The 22,324-nt window shown below is 34.2% G+C and overlaps 3 protein-coding genes and 1 pseudogene across 3 annotated transcripts; 2 read left to right on the top strand and 2 right to left on the bottom strand.

Annotated features, from left to right (window-relative positions):
• Positions 1-2,158: 2,158 nt before the first annotated feature.
• LOC147560475 (protein DETOXIFICATION 40-like) lies at positions 2,159-6,886 on the bottom strand. Its single transcript, XM_086662623.1, has 7 exons — positions 5,890-6,886; positions 4,486-5,117; positions 4,123-4,179; positions 3,610-3,848; positions 3,318-3,436; positions 2,721-2,807; positions 2,159-2,514 (listed from the first exon to the last, which is right to left on the bottom strand). Exons 1-7 carry the CDS (start codon positions 6,223-6,225, stop codon positions 2,422-2,424), a joined length of 1,563 nt encoding a protein of 520 aa, XP_086518749.1. The 5' UTR covers positions 6,226-6,886; the 3' UTR covers positions 2,159-2,421.
• A 5,057-nt stretch (positions 6,887-11,943) lies between these two features.
• LOC147560474 (uncharacterized) lies at positions 11,944-12,438 on the bottom strand. The gene has a single exon (XM_086658040.1). It carries the CDS (start codon positions 12,380-12,382, stop codon positions 11,990-11,992), a length of 393 nt encoding a protein of 130 aa, XP_086514166.1. The 5' UTR covers positions 12,383-12,438; the 3' UTR covers positions 11,944-11,989.
• A 2,843-nt stretch (positions 12,439-15,281) lies between these two features.
• LOC147560473 (calcium-dependent protein kinase 7 pseudogene) lies at positions 15,282-16,124 on the top strand (annotated as a pseudogene).
• Positions 16,125-21,223: 5,099 nt separating this feature from the next.
• Positions 21,224-22,211, top strand: LOC147560472 (protein S40-6-like). Its single transcript, XM_086662622.1, has one exon. The coding sequence runs from the start codon at positions 21,530-21,532 to the stop codon at positions 22,160-22,162; it is 633 nt and encodes a 210-aa protein (XP_086518748.1). The 5' UTR covers positions 21,224-21,529; the 3' UTR covers positions 22,163-22,211.
• Positions 22,212-22,324: the final 113 nt, after the last annotated feature.

Here is a 22,324-nt window from a genome sequence, read left to right as displayed (position 1 = left end):
TTATTGGGTGCCCAAAAGCCTTGGACAAAGGATTGGTGAAATGTTGCCACTACATGTTTATGTTTGTCACGGTTGAATAAAAGAAATTGGAGAAAGAAAAGGAAGAAACTAGAGAGAGAAGACCAATTAGACATTGGGAAGAGAGAGAGAGAGTGAATAGCTCAATTTCTGAATTTGGAGTTGTCTTTAGGGTTTTGGGGCTTGTGGTTCTTGCTTCCATGTCTTTACAGGTTATTTATACTCAAGTAATTTGCAGGTAGTCATCAACAACCAACAACAACCATGATTGAATTACTCATCTTTTTTATCTTGTGATATTTCCTTTTACTTTTTGTTTAGGATTCATTCACCTTTGTCTTCAAACCTCTGGAAGCAAATTTAGATAAATTGGAGACGGCAAGAACCTAAGGAAACCGATGCTTGTTCTCGTGATGATCCACATCCGAAATTGTCTCTGACAATTATAATGTAAAATTTGGATTTGAATTCAATAGATTTGACGAATTTGGTTCTGTAAATTTGAGAAGGAAGACCGATTAAAGCGTTAGAACAACCAACTTCGTCGCCAATAATTCTCTTAACCTGAACTTCATCTCTAACTTCCCTACCAGTTTATCTTAACGCCATGTCTAACTTTCTCTCTCTAGCGTATGATCTCTGGTTTCCCTCTCTCACTCCCGAAAACCTAATTTCTGATTTCATAGAGATAGAAATTGAACTTTAAAAGATAAGGGCATTCTCGGAATAAAAGTAATATAAATTGACCTGATTCCTAATTATCTAAATTGTTTTAAACTTCATATATCATAAGCTAAAATATTTTGGTAATTTCTAGTTAATAGAATAAAATACCTGTCTTTTTAGTTATTATAATATTTTTCTCACCCCCAAACAGTAATTATATAAATTTATATTACATTAAAAACAAATCCCTAATTTGGTTTATTAAGCTTCCACATGCATTGGCCCTTGTGCGTCACTGCAAATTCATAAACGTCTCCTGCTCGGATCTCAATACCCATTATAGGAATATATATATTATATATATATATATTGAAGATGCAGATCATTGTCCCTCTACTTCTTATTTGATTTTTTTAAGATTTTTTTTTTAATTGGTGAACAATGTGAGAATAGTCTCACATGAGAGAATGACTATCTAGCAATCAAGAATATAATGTTTAGGTCATCTCCTCTTATAGCAAATTGGTTTTAAGTTGGACGACCACAAACTTAACATGGTATCAGAGATATGGCGACACATGATAGGCTTAAAAGTCACACGTACTCCACGTCACAAAAAAAAATACGTGTTAGACCAACCATGTCACACGTGAGGGGGCGTGTGAGAGTAGTCCCACATGAGAGAAGGGCTATCTAGCAGCAATCAATAATATAATGTCTACATCATCTCCACTCATTATCAAATGATTTTGATTTGGATGGTCACAAACTTAACAAACAATACATTACTACTCAAAAAGAAAAAGTTGACAAGTCCAGACGTAAAGATAGTGAGGGGATACTATTCTTCAAGTTTAGTGTCTCTTGTAGTTGGCTAGTATTTGATTCCAAAATCCAAATGACTATATTGATGTTGATTTGGGTTCTGCTTTTTTTTTTTTCCTTTCAAGACAAAAGAATGACAAGTTGCTTAAGATATAAAGTGATTAACCAGAGCTATTGATTAACAACTCTTAAGTATTTGATTAATTAATAAACTTCAGATCCCCTAGCAGAGCTCTTCCTAAAATGTGTTTTGAGGGCACATATAAGGTTACAATGTTACTAATATGCTACTTTTCCCTAGTTGTGATGAGCGTATTAGTTAGATGTAAAACTATGCAAAAAAAAGAAGTTAATCTCAGTTAGAATACTTTAATCGTTTAAGAATAGAACTCTAAAATATAAATGTCAAAAATTACAATTTTACTATCAGATTAAATTGATTTGGAGAAACCCTTAAAATAAATTGAAAATTTATCATCTTTCGATCACACTAGATGGGTGTTACACATTAATTTAGTTATATTTAAGGAATTAAGCTGCACTTCATTTGATCCTTTCCATATATCGAGTATACGTGTGCAGACAATTTTGACAAAAAGAAATTTTTTTGAGAGATTCAAAAGCGGATAAAAGATTAGGACAAAGGTGGTGAAAAAGATTAAAAGTAGCTACTTTATTGATTAACAAAACCTTGTTCCAACTAAACTAGTTCTTTTTTTTTCAAAATAATGGTACGTGTCTGGATTCAGATCGACCAGTCTATGAAATCCATAACTTCAAGATCGCATAAATATCTTTTTAGACTCGAGAGGATTGGAACTATCAATTTTAAAGCTACACAAGTTAGAACCCGCCCACGACTATTTTGTTTAGCCCATTAGTTTGAGTTTATGTCCGAGGGGTCATTCGATATTAATTGTTGTATATCTCTGTTTTTCCCTCTGCTTTCGAATTAGGTCCCACCTTATCGGCCCACTTATCCAATCTTTTGCTAGCCTCCACTACCTGAATGAAATATGATTAGTACAAGAATTAGTCCAAATTCAAGTTATCCGAAAAAATTTCAATCTCCATTTATAATCATTCAATCTATTCCACACAATTTATTCACCTATAACTATAGATTAAAAGTGATTAGAGAATAATTAGCACCATAAACATGGAATTAAACTTTTACTTGTAGACGGTTAAATAAGAGATAAATTTATTACCTCTTTTTTCCAATCGGTTCGATATGTAATCCACATAAGAATTAGGGTTTGCATAACTGTCCCAAATATCATCCCTGTCCATATTCCCTGACCATTTATACGATTCAGTAAGCAACACGACAAAAACGTGGTTAATAAGAAGATTTAGCAACAGATATACCAAAACAATTAACTATACTAGAGAAAATGCACTGTCGTTTTTCTTCTGGGATCATATTAGCTACATATATAGTATAATATCAAACTATGCAACCAAGACTTACTCATGTCCAGCCAAATCAAATCGTGCTCAAGACTAACATCACGAATAAAATTCACACAGTGGCAAAAACTCACCCTATTATGGCCAATACTTAAACCGTGTCCAAAACTGACATATAGGGGCTAAAACTCTCACATATCGTGGCTAAAACTTAAATAATGCGCAAAAATCACATTGATTTGAAGACTCACATATAAACTCATACATATCGTCCCCAAAACTTACACACATTGAGGCTACAACTCACTAGCGTTGAGCAAATACCCACAAATGTCGTGCTCAGAATTAACGCACACACACCAACACACAAATATATAACAAAATAAATAGCATACCTTAGCGCCCAAGTTGAACTTAAAACCAAGTAAAACACCTAGTGGTACTCCAACCACATAATAACATCCCACGTTTATGTACGCTACTAACGCTTGCCAACCACACCCAACAGCAACCCCTAAACAAACAAATTAACATAAGATAAGAGGTTAATATACATTACCACATAAATAGAATTTTTTTTTTTTTGAACGGAATTGCTTAACAGAATACTACCGATATAAATATTTAAAGAGCAAGAAAATATGGAGAATATAAGAAAAATAAAAAAAAATTATTTTATGTGTTTACCGGAGAGCACGGGTTGAATGCCGTTCAGGATGAGACTAACGGCAAGGAGTGGACAAAGTTCAGAGACGGCATTAGCGACAGTTTCACCATCAGTGAAAGCGTAGCTGATTACATTGCGCAACAACATTACCACAATAGCAGCTATCACTGCTATTATGAAGGATATTGTTGTGACCACAACAACTGAAAATCCTGCTGCTTTAGGGTTCCCTGATCCAAGTTCATTCCCCACTCTTACACTGTAATTTAACCAAAAAACGATTGTTATGATTGTTCCTTTCTTATTGAAAACACTTTTAAACTTCATCTTAAGTGACGGTTTGTTTAAATCAGCTACATTTGTTACACTCTTAGAAAACTGTCTCTTTAATGGTCCGTCTAAATTACTTGCCAATGAAAACTATTGTCATTGGAGAGTACTACTAAAGTTCGTCATTGTCCCCATCATGTGGGAGGTAAAACAACTACGACAATAAGCAAATGACGATAGCAATAATAAAGATGAATACTGACCTTGCTGCTGCATTAAATCCGACTGAAACCATAAAAACCCAACCTGATATTGTCATGCTGAATGAACCATCAAGTCAGTATATAAGCAACATATAAAAGTTATAATCGAAATGTTAATTTGTTCTTTATATTCTGCCTCAATTTCTTTTGATGGAGTTTGAAAATTTAAGGGGACCGAGTTCTATGTCTATAGACCGGTTAATCTAGCCGTGTTACATGAGAAGACTGTAAGCGGATGCCCATAGGTTCAACCCACAACCGATCAACGTGCAGTCTTCTCATGTGAAAGGGTTGTATGTACGTCTGGGTATCTTGAAAATACATTTTTTTCCCCCTAAATTATGATGAACTTCCCTTGCTTACCAAATTGAAAGAGAATTCAAAGAAACTTCAGGACTGGGGAGTAAACCAGCAATCAAAACCAGTACTTGTAAATACCAAGTCTCTAAACACAACATGACAGCTGAAGCACCAGACAACTTTAAGAACTCTGGCAGTCCAGAGAAAGCTTGCATTGTAAACCCAGACCAAGTTTTCTTACACTTCTCACTCTTTACTATATATACAAATTGTGCAACCACCACAGTCCACCATGACAAACTCAACATCAATGATGCACCCAATAACCCTAACCCGACACGGAAAACCAAAACCCAACTCAAAACAAGATGAACCACTAATGTAGCAGCTGATATATATGCACTAGGAGCTACTATACTTTGAGCTTGAAGAAATTTTTGTATAGGGAAGTTTGCCGCGTAAGCGAATATCTGGGGGATCAATCCGTATACGAATACTGCAGCTGCAGAAGCAATTTCAGGTGATTGGCCAATTAAGATTAAAAGAGGTTTGCAGAATATGTAGACTATAGTGAGTGGAATTGCTGTTCCCATAAGGAGGATAGTTGATCTTTGAAGATAAACCCCTAGCATTTCATACTTCCCTGCTCCATAAGCTTGTCCACATAGTGTCTCTACTGCACTTCCCATGCCAAGCTGAAAAACATATTGGTATCTTAATACATGATATCATATATAAAGTTTGGTTTACCGAGAAAGTGATAGTAATGCCCCGTGCCACAATTCTAGGAGCCGACTCATAGACGAGACTCAAATTATGTTGAAGTTATCCCACATTAATTGTGAGGAGGGGTGGTGGTTGCTTTATAATGGGAAGCAAATTAAGTCTCACTTCTTGATTTAATTTTTGGGGTGAGAGACCTACAGCCACACGGGGGCAGAGAAGACCCAAGCGGCACCCGTACCGCCGTACCCAATGGTATCAATAGCGTGGATTCAACAAAGTCTAACTAGGCAGTTCTATTGTGGATGGGAAAGATTGTCTTGCAAGTCCTAGTGTATGTGGGCAAAGCTTGTTGGAGTTATCCCACAGTAATTGTGGAATGGGTTGTGGTTAGTTCATCCGTGAGGAAAAACCTCACCTCTTGAACTAGCTTTTGGAGTAAGAGAGGCCAAAGACCATCTGAAGGAGACAAGGCCCACTAAGTCTAGCAGGTTTTTTTTCCTGTGAATTGGACCGGTCGAAGCTGATGACCATATTTTGGGCTCAAAAAGTTACATATTGATTAAGTAATCCCTTGTGTCCAAAGTGTAGGCACAAGTTGCGGGTGACTTAAACACGAAACTCAAATCTGGCAAAGTCTTCTCTGTAAATTAGACTAGTTCTAGCAATCACAAACTAAACTAAAATTCGGCAGAGTCTCCTCTGTTAATCAAACTGGTTACAGATATATAGAGAGATACGTACCATGAGGCCATAGGCGAAGACTTGAATACCAGTATTACCAAGGGAAGCAGCAGCAAGTTCAAGATTACCAAGATGACCAGAGAAGATTTGGGTAGACATAGACATGACATAATTAATCATGTAAACTACAACTGTTGGTGCAGCAAGGAAGAACAAAAGCTTCAATTCTACCATGGTTGCAGCTGAGTAACGATCGAATCTTCCCATTTGAGTGTTTGATAATATATCTTCAAGTTCACCACTAACTTTATGAACTCCATTAGTAGTAGAATTAGAATGTAATCCAGATTGTTCTGTTTTGAGGAGAGGTTGATGAAGATGTTGTGATGAACTCATGTTGGTGGCAATTGTGTCGAAAGAGGAGATGGGGGTAGGCAATGGAATTGAATCTTGCTTATAAAGAGTAGTACTGACATGTTATAGACAGATAAGAGCTGAGAAATGAAATGTGTTGAGTAGTTGAAGAGCTCTCTTGTCTAACATTTAATGTCAATTAGTCATATTCAATTTAATGAAATTTACATCTTAAAAGCCAAATGGTGCCGGATAAATCAAATTTTTGTAACTAACTTTTGAAGGGATTCACTCATTTGTGTCCTAAGGCATAAATCCCTTTTATCTTATTAACCATCGGTTCTTCCAAATTCGAACCATCCAGAAGAAGAGTTGGAGAAGTTACTGTTGAAAGTAGAAAGAATTCACATGAGTACTTAATATTACAATTAATGATGATTAAGAAAATACTAAGACTTGTTAATTAGTTGTTACAATTTCCCCTAACCAAAAGTTTAAGATATAGTGTTAGTTACCGAAAATTATATGCTAATCACAAGTTAACAAAGAAAATGTTATTCTAATTATTCATCTAAACTAGCATTATGATACTAATATATTTTGGCAAACATGGGGATAAAACTTTATAAGCATAATAGTTACTAAAATTTGGTTAAAATTAAGTGTCACTTTTGTACAGTGTCAACATTGAATTTATGTGCATGAAAATGTCACTGAAAGCGTCATCTTAATATATATTAGACGAAAATGATTAGGTTAGGCCCTTTAGGGTCAGTGTCAATAGCATAGCAGATGACGGAAGGCTTGAGCATACAATTTTATGTATATTCCTGGGGTGAAATCCGTGAGTTGGAAGGAGGTTTTGGTAGTTGAAAAGCACAAAATGAAGCATTTAAAGAGTGTTATTTTGAACCACACTCACTGATTCTTCTCCTAACAATATCAGTTCAGTAGGGACAGAGTACACTTATTATCATTTATTACTACATATTGATTTTTCATGAATGAACTCACTAGATTACTTTGGGGTGTTTACCTTCAAAATGATCCACACATTGATATTTTTTTCCTCTACATATGACAATTTCGACTCTTCATAATTTGAATCATTTAACTCAAATAGAAAAAAAAAAGAATCGATCTGAACAGCTGTTTAGACGCGTAAAAACTCACAAATCGTCTAACGAAGACATTCTAAAACCTGTGACCCAAGGAAAAACCACAATCTAAGGGGAGTCCAACGGGCACCTTCAGTTCGTTGTAGGCACCCTCAAGTACCTTAGGCTTTAACCTGGGGCCTGGGTGCTTAATTGGGCAGGTGACCGCTCCATTGAACCGAATGTGCTATGAGGTGCCTATAGCTCAAATAGGGATGTTCATTTTTTCTGAAAGACAATAGGGATGCTCATAAAAGTCTTTTTTTCACTTATTTTCTTCCAGAGGAGGGGGATATAAGCTAGTGTCGATGTCCACCACTTCTAAGTGTAGTGATTGGACACTCACTCCACAACATGGAGGTATTAGGTTCGATTGTATAGAAGTGCGAATTCAAGATTTATTGAGCTTAAGTATGAATAAAGTAGAACTAGACTAGTATATTTTAGGCTCCTTAGGTTGGTCTTTAAAGACAAATGTTTATGGTTTTTAGGATCCAAATCAAGCAGTTTATTCTGTTTATGAATCTTGATGTTATATACTGTATGTTGCAGAAAAATATTAGTTATTTACGTAAAAGTAGCTTAATTCAAATAGTAAACTTAATGCAATTAAAAGATGAGTCCGTGGGTATATAGACCAAAATAATATTCAAAAAAGGTTTATAATCCAATCTTCTCAAAACATGGATATTTAGTCCTTTTACATTATGGACATAATAATCCATTCTTTATGAGAGAACTACCGTCCATATCCCTCCTACAAAAATCACGGGATTTTTAATTTTCCAGGGTGAATTTGGAATGTTTCTAATGTGGGCGTGATTTAGGAGATTTAAAGCAACTAACGTATAAATCCGAAATTGATTTTTCTCTATCTTCTAACCGTTTTGGAAAGCAAATCTATTTCCAAATCAATTCAAAACAAAAATCGTAACCAAATCAATTTTCTCTCTTTACAGATTTGGAAACCAAATCAATTTTCTCTCTCTTACTATGTAATTTTTTTTCGATTCAAATGAATTTTCTCTCACTTAACTTTCAGATTTGGAAATAGTATATTTTCAAGGATCAATTTAGCGTGATTTGGGGGTTAATATACAAAACATATATATCACTTTCTCTCACTTAACTTTCAGTTTTGGAAATAGTATATTCTTTTAGGAACATTAAAGCAACATGTGTTTTCGTTTTTACTCATACATAAATACACATAGAATACAAATTAGGAAACAAATACGTAAATTATGTATTATTTATGACGAGGAAACCATCGTTTGTCAAGTATACAACATAATTTATCAAATGTATGTGGGTCTTGTTCAATAAATTACACATAATTTCTTTTACATTACACATCCTTTACATTCTGTTACAAAAAAAAAGTACAAAATCTTCTTTGGTTCAAAAATGGTGCCCATCCATGTACTCTCCATTAGTTTCGTTGACTCACTTTGATTTGACGATTCTCTTTGAAATTTCATCTGGTATATCAAATCTACACACATAAATACACATACATTAAAGAAAAAAAAATCATATATTGTATTATAAACTACATGTACAGTTTCATAAATTATATATAATGTTTGTCAAATTTTGACAACATTTGAAGGTTTTGAGTAGTTTGGTAAACTTATCAAGGCTACTGTTTTGGGTGAAAAGTACACGTAATGGTAAATAAATAATACACAATTATGTGCACTTATACGTAAATTATATACATAATGGTAAGAACATGAAGATATACATAATTATATATACTCTATTGCAAAGTACACGAGATTTGATAGTAAAGCGAAGCATTTCTACTAATGAAATGAGTACTGTTTTGGTGTTAAAGCACGGGTAATGTTCTATAAATTACCCATAATTTACTATAAATTGTGGTAATTTACGATAAAGTACATGTACTGTAAATTCTGTTATGAGTAACCGTACGAAAGAACAAATGTTTCATAAATCCGTACGGATTGAAAACCAGATCTGAAGAAAAAAATGAGAATATTATTATGCTTAAACTACAAATCTAAAGATATCTGCTATGATGATTGATTGCAATAATGTCAAACTCAAGTTGAAGGATTAAACATCAAGATTAAAAACATAAATGAAATTTTAAGAGAGAGAAAGAAAATAAACATCAAACATTTGATAGATGATTGATAATCTGATCTCACGAAATATAAGAAACAACAGAAGATTAAACATAGATCTAAAAAATATGATATTATCACTGGATGCAAACATAACATACTAACTTTGAAGGAATCATTGAATAAGGAATAAACATAAAGATCTTAAACAGTTATGAAAATTTTAGAGAGAGAAAATAAACATTATACATTCGAAGTTAATGAATTAGTAAACAGATCTTATAGATATGTATCATAAATCTGATACGTTTTATAATAGAGCGAAATAATTAGGGTTTTAGTTATAAGAAGAAATATTAGATATTAACAATGGTGTTTATAAAGATTTCGAAAGTAAGATAAATGATGAATTTGGACAACAATATAATGTAGAAGAAGAAGATTTTCTGAGTTTAATGGAGGTTTGTCAACTAAATCGGTTTTAGAGAGATCAAATAAAGAGTTTCCGTTACTGAAAATAATGAAGATATCCTTACTTTGAATAGAAACATGATTGGAGAGAAATATGGAAGATAATAATGAAAATATCCTTACTTTGAATAGAAACATGATTGGAAAGAAATATGAGAGATAAATATGGAAAAAGATATGCATAGATTTCGAAGATAAGTCAGTTATAAAATATGGAAAGGTTAGATTAGGGATTATGAAATAATATTTATTCTAGAGATTTGTGTTTTCTCTCTAGATGAGACCAAATGGACTAGATATCCATTTATATTATTTTTTTGGTTTTAAATCCCTTTATAGAATTAGAGAGGATTATATCTACTATTAGGACCCGTTTTTTGGACTATAAGCCCAAAAATTCTTAAAAGATTCCTATAAATGTTTTTGGAAAAAGTTCCCAATAAGTAAGAATTGTCACTCTCATCAAAAAAAAAAAAAAAGTAAGAATTGTCACTAAAATGAAGTGGAAATTTGACTATATGAAAAAACCTCTTACCCAATGAAAATTAAAAGTTAATTGCACTTTTCTTTGTTAGGATAGAACCGACCACCACCATGACCAAAAAAGAAAACACTAACACCACCTTTTATTGTTACCACCACAATCTAGTTGGTATTACTATGTCCCATTTAATGTCTACATATACCACCACCAATCTTGTCACCATCATCATTCGAGTAGCTACCACTATCACCATGGCCACCAGCCACCACTATCATAGTTAATTACCAATATGACGGTGTATGTGTCCCTTTCTACCCTGGTTCAAAACCAGTTGTTCTAAACGAAAGACTTACAGAAATGATTTATTCAGTTAGAAGTTGTACAAACGAAATATTTTTTTAAATTTTTTTCTGCAAACCACAAGATTGGAACTCTGGTTGTGGGATGTAATTGAATAAATCCTAACCTACATTTGCTCCGCGCACTTCGATAACAATCACAAACTAAAAAGGTCAAACAGAACAAGGTCGGAAAAGTACTGCTCTTTTTGGTCTCTTATTTTTTGATAATAAATACTAAATCGCACTAGGAGAGTATATAGACCACTAGACATAAACAAGTAAGACTCAACTACTTAATAATAATAATGAATGCCTCATTTATATGCAACCACCACCAATATATGTATGGTCACACTAACTACTCTAAGGAGACTGAGTAAGACCTAATTATTAAAACATTTTGGTGGGTGAAGATGATGATACTTTCCCTATGCCCTAATTAGTGAACAAGATCAAATCTTACTATCTTAATAAGCTATAAGTTTTGCAACAAAAATGGTAATAAGCTATACGTTCCTTTGCTCATAATTTTCAAACATAAAAATCTCTATAGATTGATAATCATAAACAAAATAACATTTGGTTATTTAAAGATAATACTTGGATTTTTCCTTTGAATCGTCTCTCCCCGTCTCTCTTATTTGTACTTCTTTGACAAGTTTTTTTTTATTTTTTCTAAACGTTAGATGTCTCTTTCTCAGTATTTTGTCTCTCTTACATGACTCGCTCTAGTATACCCTTTTTATAATTGAATTATAATTTCTTACCTAATCGAATCATCATAATCCTTTATTTGTTTGATTTTTTCTTCTTATAGCAATTTACACTCTTTAGTTAACCATTACAACACCACAAAAATATTAGTAATTTAGTTTAGGCTAATAATGTCTACTAGCTTAGATTTTTAAAACCATTGTTATTCTTGTTCCATTCCATTTCTCTAGCTCTAAGTCATTGCTTAACTTTAGACAAACATGGTGGAATTGGAGTAAAATTTTTACTTGAAATTGATTGAATTGTACTCAAGCAACAAAAAGAAAAAAGAAAAAGAAAATCAAGAACATTAAAATCATGAACATAGTGGAATATTGATCATCACAAAAAAAAAAAGTAACTTGATTTTATCTGTACAATAGAACCTAGAAATACTCTTTCTCTCACTTTATATACTTATAGACATATATTGATATAGACATATATTGATATGTATATATATATATATATATATATATATATATATATATGTTTGTAACAATCGATTCAATTCACCTCTGGGATACTTTGTAAAGCGGGTCTCCACGATCGTTGATGTTGTATTTGATACTGATCTTCGTTACGGTTCATTAATTGAGAAATAATTTGTTCAAGAGATAGCCCTTGTACATTTATTTTCCCTATTAACTCTTCCAATTGTTTTTTTGTTATCCTAATTTTAACTTGATCCATTGAAGAAATTACATTTTTATTCTCCTTATCATCCAATAGTTTACTACTCTCTTCTTCTTCTTCATAATCATTCTCTTTCATTTCCTTCCTCAATTTTCGACAGCATCGATGTTTTTCCCTACTTAACTTATCAGATTCGGATTCAGATACGCCCCAATCGTCTCCTGCCCATGTCATGGATGATTCATGTCTGCAACAATTTCCCATTTTTTTTCCTCTAATATTTGATTGAAAGAACAAGGCTTTAGAAATGGAGAGGTTATGGGTATATATAGAGGATGAGGAGTCTAGGAGGTGATGCCTAAAGTTTAAAGACAGAAAACAAGAAGTTGCTTGCCAAGTCAGATTGGATATCTGATCTGGCAAGATATGGTCTTATTTGTTTGGTATTTTGAGTGGCTTGGCGGCTAAGTATTTATTTAGTCACCGGCTGCTTATACCACCTTTAATTGGCTTAAGTAGTTAGATGAGTTCGTCCGTCATTTGTTGGGCTTAAAGTTGGTTATGTAGTTGAGTTTTTGGTCTTAAATTCGACAACAACTGTATTTATCATGTGATACAAAAATTACTGATTCAATCTCATGAAAGTGAAAACGAAAAACTAGTTGATTTGGGTATAAATAAGTAGTTAGATGAATTTTCAGTCCGTAATTTTGTTGGGCTTGAAGTCGGTTATTTAGTTGAGTTTTTAGTCTATTTATGTACGAATTCAAATTCGACAGTAACCGTACCTATTACGTCATATCGATGTATCACATTATCCATGTTTTTGTAATGACTATTGTATTCAATATAAAAATAATAAATTTTATAACTTCAAAGAATTTTATATGATATATATAGATGCACACATGTGTGGATTAATAATACTATTTGTGAATATCCAAATTGCTTATATTGACTATAGACTATTCTAGCTTAGATTATATGAAGCCGACCTTGACTTGATTTATTCTCTAACATACAAATATTAGCAATTACATGAGTTGTCGTCTCGATCTGCATTAGCAGTATGTTATTTTGAATCTAACTTTGATCGGACTAGTTTGTTAGATCTTATGGTTCCCAATATTGACTCTAAAACTGTGGAGCCATGTAGTAGTGGTTGGCTCACCAAAAAAGGAAGGTAGGAAGAAATGGAAGTGTGAAAGGGGTTAGAGATGGGAATCTTGTGAAGTTGGTGGGGTTTTATAATAGAAAGCAAGTGTGAAAGGGTTTAACCAAAGGAATCTTTTCACTTGTACGTTTGAGCTTTTGCATGTTGGTCCTTTAGTTCCATCATGGGGATAAGATTAACTTAAACTACTAAACTTATCCTAATTAATTACTAGTATAATTTTATTTCACACACTATATGGTGTAATCATGTTTTGTTCGGGGGCGTAAGAACGGTTAGGGTTGCAAAACGAGGTTTGCAGAACAAAACCATTAATTTATTTCAGGACCTACATCTGTTTGATTGATTGTACATATCTTTGACAAACGATCACTGAGACGGTGAGACCGTGAAAGAATTCTATAGCACGAATAACATGGTTATAGTTAAGGGCGTCCTTATCGGAAAGACAAGAGCAGAGTTGAGGGGGGTCATCATGGCCTTCAGTTCATCCCAAAGTGTTTTCAACTGTGAAGTAGGCAGATCAGTCGAACTTTTCAGATAAAAATTACTGATAGATATTCTTAATTCAAACATATGGGGATAATTGGATTAGTGGTATTGTTCCTTCAAACTCTGACATGTCACTAAGGCTGAAGGTGAATGTCATATACTAGTACGAATATATGTACAAACGAATGAAGGACCCAGGTACGTGACGTCACAACGGGTCAACGCATGAAGTTTGACCTGGTCCGTTGGCGACAAAGAACCATCAATGAATCCTTGTATGTTTGTTTTTTGGCAATAAGGTTCATCTTAATGCCACGAGCCCATGCGGTATAGTCATCGCAAGAAAAAATCGGAAGTAAAAAATGCGATGTCGGATTGTCAGATGGATGGACAGTGTAAAAATCATCAATCAATGAGAAGTCACACCCCAAAAAAAACCCAAAAAAAAATGCGATGTCAAATTGTCAGATGGATGGACAGTGTAAAAATCATCAATCAATGCGATTGTCGAATTGTCGTGGTCTGGAAGTGTGAGTAGGGGTGTACTCGAGTCGAGCCGAGCCGAGTAGTAAGATGTTCAAGCTCGATTCGTGTATTTGACTGTCGAGCTCGAGCTCGAGCTCGAGCTCGTTCTAGTAATTGTCCACTTGTTCAAGCTCGGTTCGTATAAGTTTGAAAGAGCTCGAGCTCGAACTCGAGCTCGCATTGTTTTAAGCTCGTTTATCAAAATACTTCAAATTGATACTTTCTAAATCATCAAAATACTTCAATGATTTTTTAATGGTTGATATTTCATGTACAAGTTTCAATACTAATACGTAATTATGTACTACACTATTATAAGAGTATGTTAAACGAGTTGTTCACGAGTAGCTCGTGATACACTAAAGAATGTTCAAGCTCGGCTCGATTATGTAAACGAGCTTGATTTTGAGCTCGTGTTAAGCTCGGACTCGTTAATATTCGAGTCGAGCACGAGCAATAGTCGAGCCGAGCTCGAGCAGCTCGTTAAGAGCTCGGCTCGTGTACACCCCTATGTGTGAGTGATGGAAGTCACACCCCCAAAAACCTTAAAGTGGTTCGCTGGAAGATGAAGTCTCCGGAAGGAGTGGGAGAAAACAAAGAGGGCCGGGTTGGTAGCCGTGTCTAAAAGGCCAAGTTTGTACTTTTTGCTAGAGGCACCAGTTTTAGTGAATTGAAGGAACCGGGTTTAATGGGAAACATACGTTTTCTAATCTAAAATTTTAGCAATTTCCTAATCCAAGTTAATTTCCAGATTAAATACTCCTAATCCTACTTAATCTCAGATTTCTAATCTAAAAGTTCCTCTCATTATATATTATAGTCAGGCACTAAAACTCAAGACCCACAAACAAATATCCAATTAATCTGTTCCTGGGTTTTAGCTTTCTTTCTTCTCCAATGAGCTTCGCCTCCCAATCTTGTGGTGGTGGTGGAAAGGTTTCGGAAAACCCAACTAACCCTATTGATATAAGAATGAAATATGAATTTGGTCAAGAACTAGGAAGAGGTCAATATGGGGTCATATATGCGTGCAAAAATAAATTGACGGGGAAATCTTATGCTTGTAAATTGATTCGCAAGTATGATACATCACAAGTCGAAAAAGCTCGAGTGGAAGTAAATATTATGAAAAATCACTTACCTCAACATCCCAACATTATAGGGTTCGAAGAAACATACGAAGACGAAAATAATGTATATATCCTAATGGAACTCTGTAAAGGAGGTGATTTATATGATAGAGTTATCGAGGTAGGACATTACAAGGAACGAGAAGCAGCGATCATAATTCGAACCATTGTCGAAGTTATTCAAGTATGTCATAACAATGGAATTATTCATAGAGATATTAAACTCGAGAATTTTTTATTTGCTGACGAAAAGAAAATAGAGCCGATGAAAGTTATTGATTTTGGATTATCACTTATTTTTAAACCAGACGAACGGTTTTCTGAAATGGCAGGAAGTTTAAGGTACTTTGCACCAGAAATATTTAAAAAGAATTACGGGCCTGAAATTGATATTTGGAGCGCAGGTGTGACATTATATTGTTTACTCGGTGGATCTTTTCCGTTCGATGGTAGAACTAATCAAGAAGTTCAACGTTCAATTCAAGAAAGGGAGGTTGATTTTAACAGAGATCCTTGGCCTCAAGTTTCTCTTTACGCTAAGAGTCTAGTTTGTTGGATGCTTGAACCTGACCCAGAAATGCGAATAACAGCGGCACAGATACTAGAGCATCCTTGGATAAAACAATACTCCCATACAAATCACTCCCATATTGAGCATCCACCACCAGTTGAAGAAGCCCAATAGTACTGTTGGAAATCTCTCCCATAAAATCATACTTGGGGAGTTGTAAAATGGGTATTTTGGTTGGTTTGCTTTAAATGTCTCACTATAAGTCATACAACTTTCTTTTACTTTGATCAAAATCTTAAAGGCACTACCTAAACAACAAAACCTAACCCTAGCTTTAGAAATTTTATACACTCGGCTGCATGACATTGTGTTTTTCTCTATAGACAAACCCTTACTTATATATAGTGCCACTTTTCCCTCAAAACCCTAAAAAACAAGCACAGAGGGGGCGGAAGTAGGGAGAGATGGGTATCAGTGACGAAATCAAAGAACTACGTGACGATATCAAGCAGCTACGTAAGTGGCGGATGCATGTGAGGAAAGCCACCGCCTTGTCCCCCACAGAAAAGGTTGTCTCTAAAGAAGGTCGTACTCCTACAGATGAAAATAAGGTTGTCGATGAGAAGGAAAAAATATTCAATGAAATGGTGGAGGAGATGACACATGCTGTAGAACGCAAGAAGAAACGTAAAAATAGACTTCTTGCCAAGAGAAACGCCGCGATGAGGAAACGTGGTTGTCGATGACATATGCTTTACGACTAGTTTAGTTTTAAGAGACCACTGAAGTTATTGAAACTTTGAATTTTGACATTCTATTCTTTCGCGTTTATAGTTTAATGATGTTTACTTTATCAATAAGATTTGATCCAAATATTTCGTTACTTTGTTACCCAATCCTAAGTTTATAGTTCAATGATGTTTATTTTATCGACAAATAATTCTAACTTTAGCTTCATGTTTTGCATAGGAAGAAGAATAGTCTGAAACTCCCAATATCAAACAAGTATGACTAATAATAAATTAAAGTGACAACCACCTAATGAAAAGCCCATGAAGATGGGCTGCTTACTTATGGACTAGTTGTAATAGGCTCCATTTCATAATGGGTTGAGCTTAGCATACCAAGCAGCAAATGGTCCACGGGTAAGTGGTTACCTTAAAGAAAAAAAACTAAAACTAATGAACAAATATCGGAATAAACGAAATTGCACCCGAGTAACATTCTTCTCCCCCCCGAATTACATTTTAAGGACTATGTACTTAGTTCATACTTCTTTTCTTTTCGTTTTAAAAATTAGACCAATGAAAAGACATATAATTCGGCTCAACCAAAGTGAGTTTCACGATACTTCCTTCTATATAAGTGAGTTTCGCGATATTTTCTTCAGTATAATACTAGTGGGTATTATACTTATACCTACTATTAGATCTTAATAAAACAGGAAAAGTGAGAATTGGGTAGGTGCAATCAAGTAGAATCAAGGTCACATGAAAGACATTAGTGTGTGTGTGTTTGGAGAGTTGAAGAGGTGTTTGTAAGAAGGGTGAGAGAGAGAGAGAGAGAGAGAGAGAGAGAGAGAGAGAGAGAGAGAGAGAGAGAGAGTACATGTAGGAGTAGGTGAGAGATTCCGGAATATGGACAACTAAACAAGATCTTGTCTACTTATAAAACCAATTGCCCATGGAAGAAGAAGGGAGAGAAAGATTGTAGGCTGCTAGGAGGCTCTTGGGTTCTCTAAGTGGGCAGCATAAAGACCCTATATCTAGCTTATATAGGAAACATATTAGTACTAAGTACACGAATGGTGGGCCAAGTAATTGGATGTGGTTAGCTAATTTACCAACTCCAATATGATAGGAAGATACAAAAATTCTACATGTACATATAATGGCAACCATCCCTTTGCTTAAACGTCTCAAAACATAGTCACATCAAATGGATTGGCTACACCCCAACTCGTCGTTCCTTGGTTATCTTGCGATATGCTTACAATTTTGTTAGAAATTAATAATCTAAACCATTGCTAAAGTTTTTAGGAAAAAGTTGTTTCATCTCTAAATAAGTCGATCACAAGGAATTAATAGTTTTGTTTTCTTTTTGTTACTTTCTTAAAAAGTACTTTAAGATGCTCTAGTGTGAGAACTAAATACAATTGACAAAGGTAATATTTTCAACAAATGTGAATGTAAACCTAGCTATAAGCTATATAATGATGGTACACTAAAATAACCAAAACCTAACTTTTCTTAAACATATATAATACTAATGCAATTGTGGGTACCTACTAATATGGTAGTAATCACTTATAAAACGCCAAGAGATGCCTAAATAAACTAAGAGTTCATGCATGAGCTGTAAACTATTTTCTCTTTATAACTTAATCTAAGATAACACCCATATTAAGCATTACAATTTGTAAGAATATGTAAGAGAGGATGGGCTAATTCTGTTTTAACCCAATTTGTGACCAACGAATCGTTTTCGTCTCATATGTGTCTAACAGTTTGTTTTGGTTTCGAAAGACCAAAAGAATATCAATTCTTTTACAGAAATATCCTTTGGGGCCAAAAATAATTCACCAAAACCTTAACAAAAACCAAAACCTTAACAAAAAATAAATTCACCTCATCTCTCCCTCTCTCTTATATTTCATCGCCTTTCTCCTCCACTTCATCTCTCCCTCTCGCCACCTCATCATCTTACAGTAGGAAGCTTATGGAGCCAAAACGGTAAGATAGTCAGTAATTGGGGGCTAAAACAGAAACCAAAAGAAGATTGATTGATAGATTCCTCGTAGAGTTGGCAAGATATTAGGGCTAGGGTCAGTAGGGTTCCAAATAAGCTAATTTAAAACATCATATCATATGGGGTATTAGCCAATGAATCACATTATGTCATCCAAGGACCATGCTCACTGATGGGTCAGGGCAAGTTGCAAATCAATATACACTGAATTGATGAAGTTGATTGGATTTTCTCATCAATAATGATTTGACACTCTAATAGTAGTAACAATAATAGTGGTGCTGTGGTGGTGTGGTGCTGTGGTGCCATGATCAAACAAAGTTTGATTGGGCCTAGACCCTGTCAATCAAAGTAGCCAACAGTTTAAATTTGGCCCCAATAGGTCCAAGTATAGCAGAAGGATGGCCACTATTTCATGTTACCACATTGGCCGTGAGAGTGTTGACAACTTGGAACAAGACCCCGTATTTGTTGATTTGGGTTTGGAGGGCTAAAAACTAGAATGATATTGTTAATGTTTGGGGCGTCACACAAATAGGTGAAACTATAAAGATATGTGTTTTTAAACTTCAACATCTTAGTTGATTTCAAAATACTGCAATCTTTAAAATCTAAAGTAAAATAAATGTGTACAATACATGTTTGTTTGTACACATATATAATACTACTTTCACCCTTACATTCTTTTTTTTTTTTGATGAAGAGATCACCCTTACATTCTTGATAGGTCATTTTTATTTCTCACACCTCAATAATTCAATTCCCACTTTCAAACTTACTCCTATATAATATTATAAAGAAGCTATGATATCAAGCCTAGCAACTTAAATATGAATCACTTATTTGGCAAAAAGGAATCAAATATCTTTTATCTTTTTCCTTTCCCTACCAATATATAGTTTGATAAATAGACAAAAGTCTTATCATAAAATGATGTAATGTTGAGTCCTTTTGTTTACTTCAAAAACGACAATACTTCTTTTGTGGGTCTAATTTGGCCCACCACCATTTCTCCTTAGCCTTCCATCGTGCATTTCATAATTTTCATATATTTTAACATCTTCTATTTCTATATAAAAAAGATCAAATCAATCTTTTAATTTGTTACTTTTTACATATAACTTGTAAATGTGGTTCAATGTTTAAAATAGGAAATTCTTACCGAAATAATGTATCATTCTTTCATTACGTTTATTATTGTTAGGAAAGTCATACTGGAATTGTGAAAGAAAAAACTTTTACATTGAATAGATGGATTGGTGTTTATACCTCATGAATTAAGGGTGCGAGTGTCATTTTTGCTTTTCATCTTCGATAAAACGTATAATGTACCGAGTGTGCAGTTGGAGATCTTGTGAAACCTTTAATTTTCATTGAATTTTGAGATAAAAATTTGTTTATCTTTTTTGAACCTTACGAAACTGTTTTAGTTCAAAATAAACTGTATGGCCTTACATAATTGTTTGTTTGAACAACCACATAAGTCTTTTATTTAGATATAAACCTTTTTATATAGTGTTCCATGAATTTAGACATTGTACGTTTCGTTTGATCTTCAAATGTTAGTAACTGTATCTCGTACAATTTTAATCAACACTTATGTTTATTTAATGACGACTTTGTATCTAGACTATTTCTAACTATTGCATGCATCTAACAAGTTCTCATATACACAAATTTAATTCATTTGTTTGAGCTCCAAAATTTCAAGGGAGTGCTACAATCACTATTTTGAATTGTTAAATTTGCAAAAGAAGTTCATGAAAATTAATAATGAAAGAGATCATATCATTTTTTGAACCAAACTAAAAGAAAAAGAAAATAAAAATTTGTAATTGGTTATGAAATTGTAGTACCCACTACTTACCTTGGAAAAGTGGTCCGACATATCACAGACTTATATTTTATCAAAATCAGATCAAATTGGTGGTAGTACATAGTACTCTTAAATCATTCAATCAAATCAATGGCTAAGACTAATGTCAAGAATTACACTATTTCCACCCCATTTGCCCAACTTGTTGCCTGCTCATCAAGAGCTATATTTGGTGGGAGTGACTTAAAACACAATCATGGACCATGTGTTATTCAATTTTCTATTGACTAGCTAGACTATTGTTCATTCTTACTTGACATTTTATGTTAGTTATTATTTCCTATATGATTATCAATTCATTTTAAGATAATGTATAATTGAAAAAAAAATATTCACCACGTCTTGGAAAGGTGGGCCGACGACACCCACGCCGCAACTCCAAAGTTTCAGGTTCGACGATATCATTGATATTTTCAAGATTTATTCAACTTACAAATAAAATAAAAACAAAACAATAGATTTCAAGCCTCTTAGGATGACATTGAGATTTATATGTATGGCTTCTAACGTCTCCGGATGTCTTAGAAATCTGCAATTTATTTAAAAAATAGACGGACGAAATGGTTTAAGCTCTAGTTATAAAAAATATTAGTTTACATTTAAGAATAAATAAAATTCTGTGAAATCAATCAACATGTCTCTTCACTCACCTTTTCATGTGTAGTTATTGTGTCAAAATTTTCTTACTCCCTCTTGATTGGAATTTGACTAAATTCATACTAAATGAAATGTAAATGAAAAGACCTCATGTAAACAATATAAATACACCCACAAAGGTGAGCAAGCAATGACCACATTCCTTCCTTTACAGAGTGAGAGAGAGAGAAATTTAATAAACACTTACTAGTAGTATATAATATATCCTTTATATTATTATAACATCAAAATCCCCACTTGGGTCGTCGGAATTTTTCAATTCCGGTCGCCGGTTAGCATAGAACCCAAAACGGTTTTAATGGCGAAAAACCGGAAAATTGGTTCCAATCGCCATGAAAGATTACTAGGAAATTTTGGTTTCAATCAGAACCAATCAAATGGAACCGGTTCGGATAGATTAGAGTTTCGTGAAGATGATGTGTGGTCGATGGTTGATGATGATCAGGTACAGCACGACGTATCCAATGGTTGGAATTTTAATGAAACTAGGAGTAATGGTGACCGTATGATTAGAAATGGACGATGGTTTGCTAATCAAAACCGTCCAGTAGGTGGACTTTCTTTAGCCTTTGATGATTCAGCAGGTAAGACTTCTTCCCCAAGAATTGTGCACCAATTTCATGGGAGCCAACAAGGTAATATGGTTACTGGGTTGACCAATGGGCACCATACAGCTTCGTCGGCTCCTGTGAATGTACCGGACTGGTCGAAGATATTACGAGTTAACTCGGTCGAGTCATTTCATGACTCTGATGATGGATTGGACGACCATGATGAATCTGAACGTGTTCCACCACACGAGTATTTAGCACGTGGGGGTCGTAACCATACAACTACGTCGGTTTTTGAAGGTGTGGGTCGAACTCTTAAAGGTAGGGACTTGAGACGGGTTCGAGATGCCGTTTGGAGTCAGACTGGATTTGATGGTTGAATTAATGTGTTCCATTTTCGACTATATTGAATGAAATTTCATTGTTGTATGTCGGTTTCTAATCATTATTTCCTTAGTGTTTTGCATTCTATAGTGAAGTTAAGAATTGAGAAAACGAAATATTGAAGCTTACTACTTAACAACCGTTGATTTAAATAGCTA

Source organism: Eschscholzia californica, unplaced genomic scaffold (genome assembly GCF_041429995.1).
Source record: "Eschscholzia californica isolate CP2 unplaced genomic scaffold, dmEscCali1.0.p SCAF_2, whole genome shotgun sequence".
Taxonomy (NCBI): domain Eukaryota; kingdom Viridiplantae; phylum Streptophyta; class Magnoliopsida; order Ranunculales; family Papaveraceae; genus Eschscholzia; species Eschscholzia californica.
Note: the sequence above shows the minus strand (reverse complement) of the source record. Positions and strands in the feature narration are given on the sequence as shown.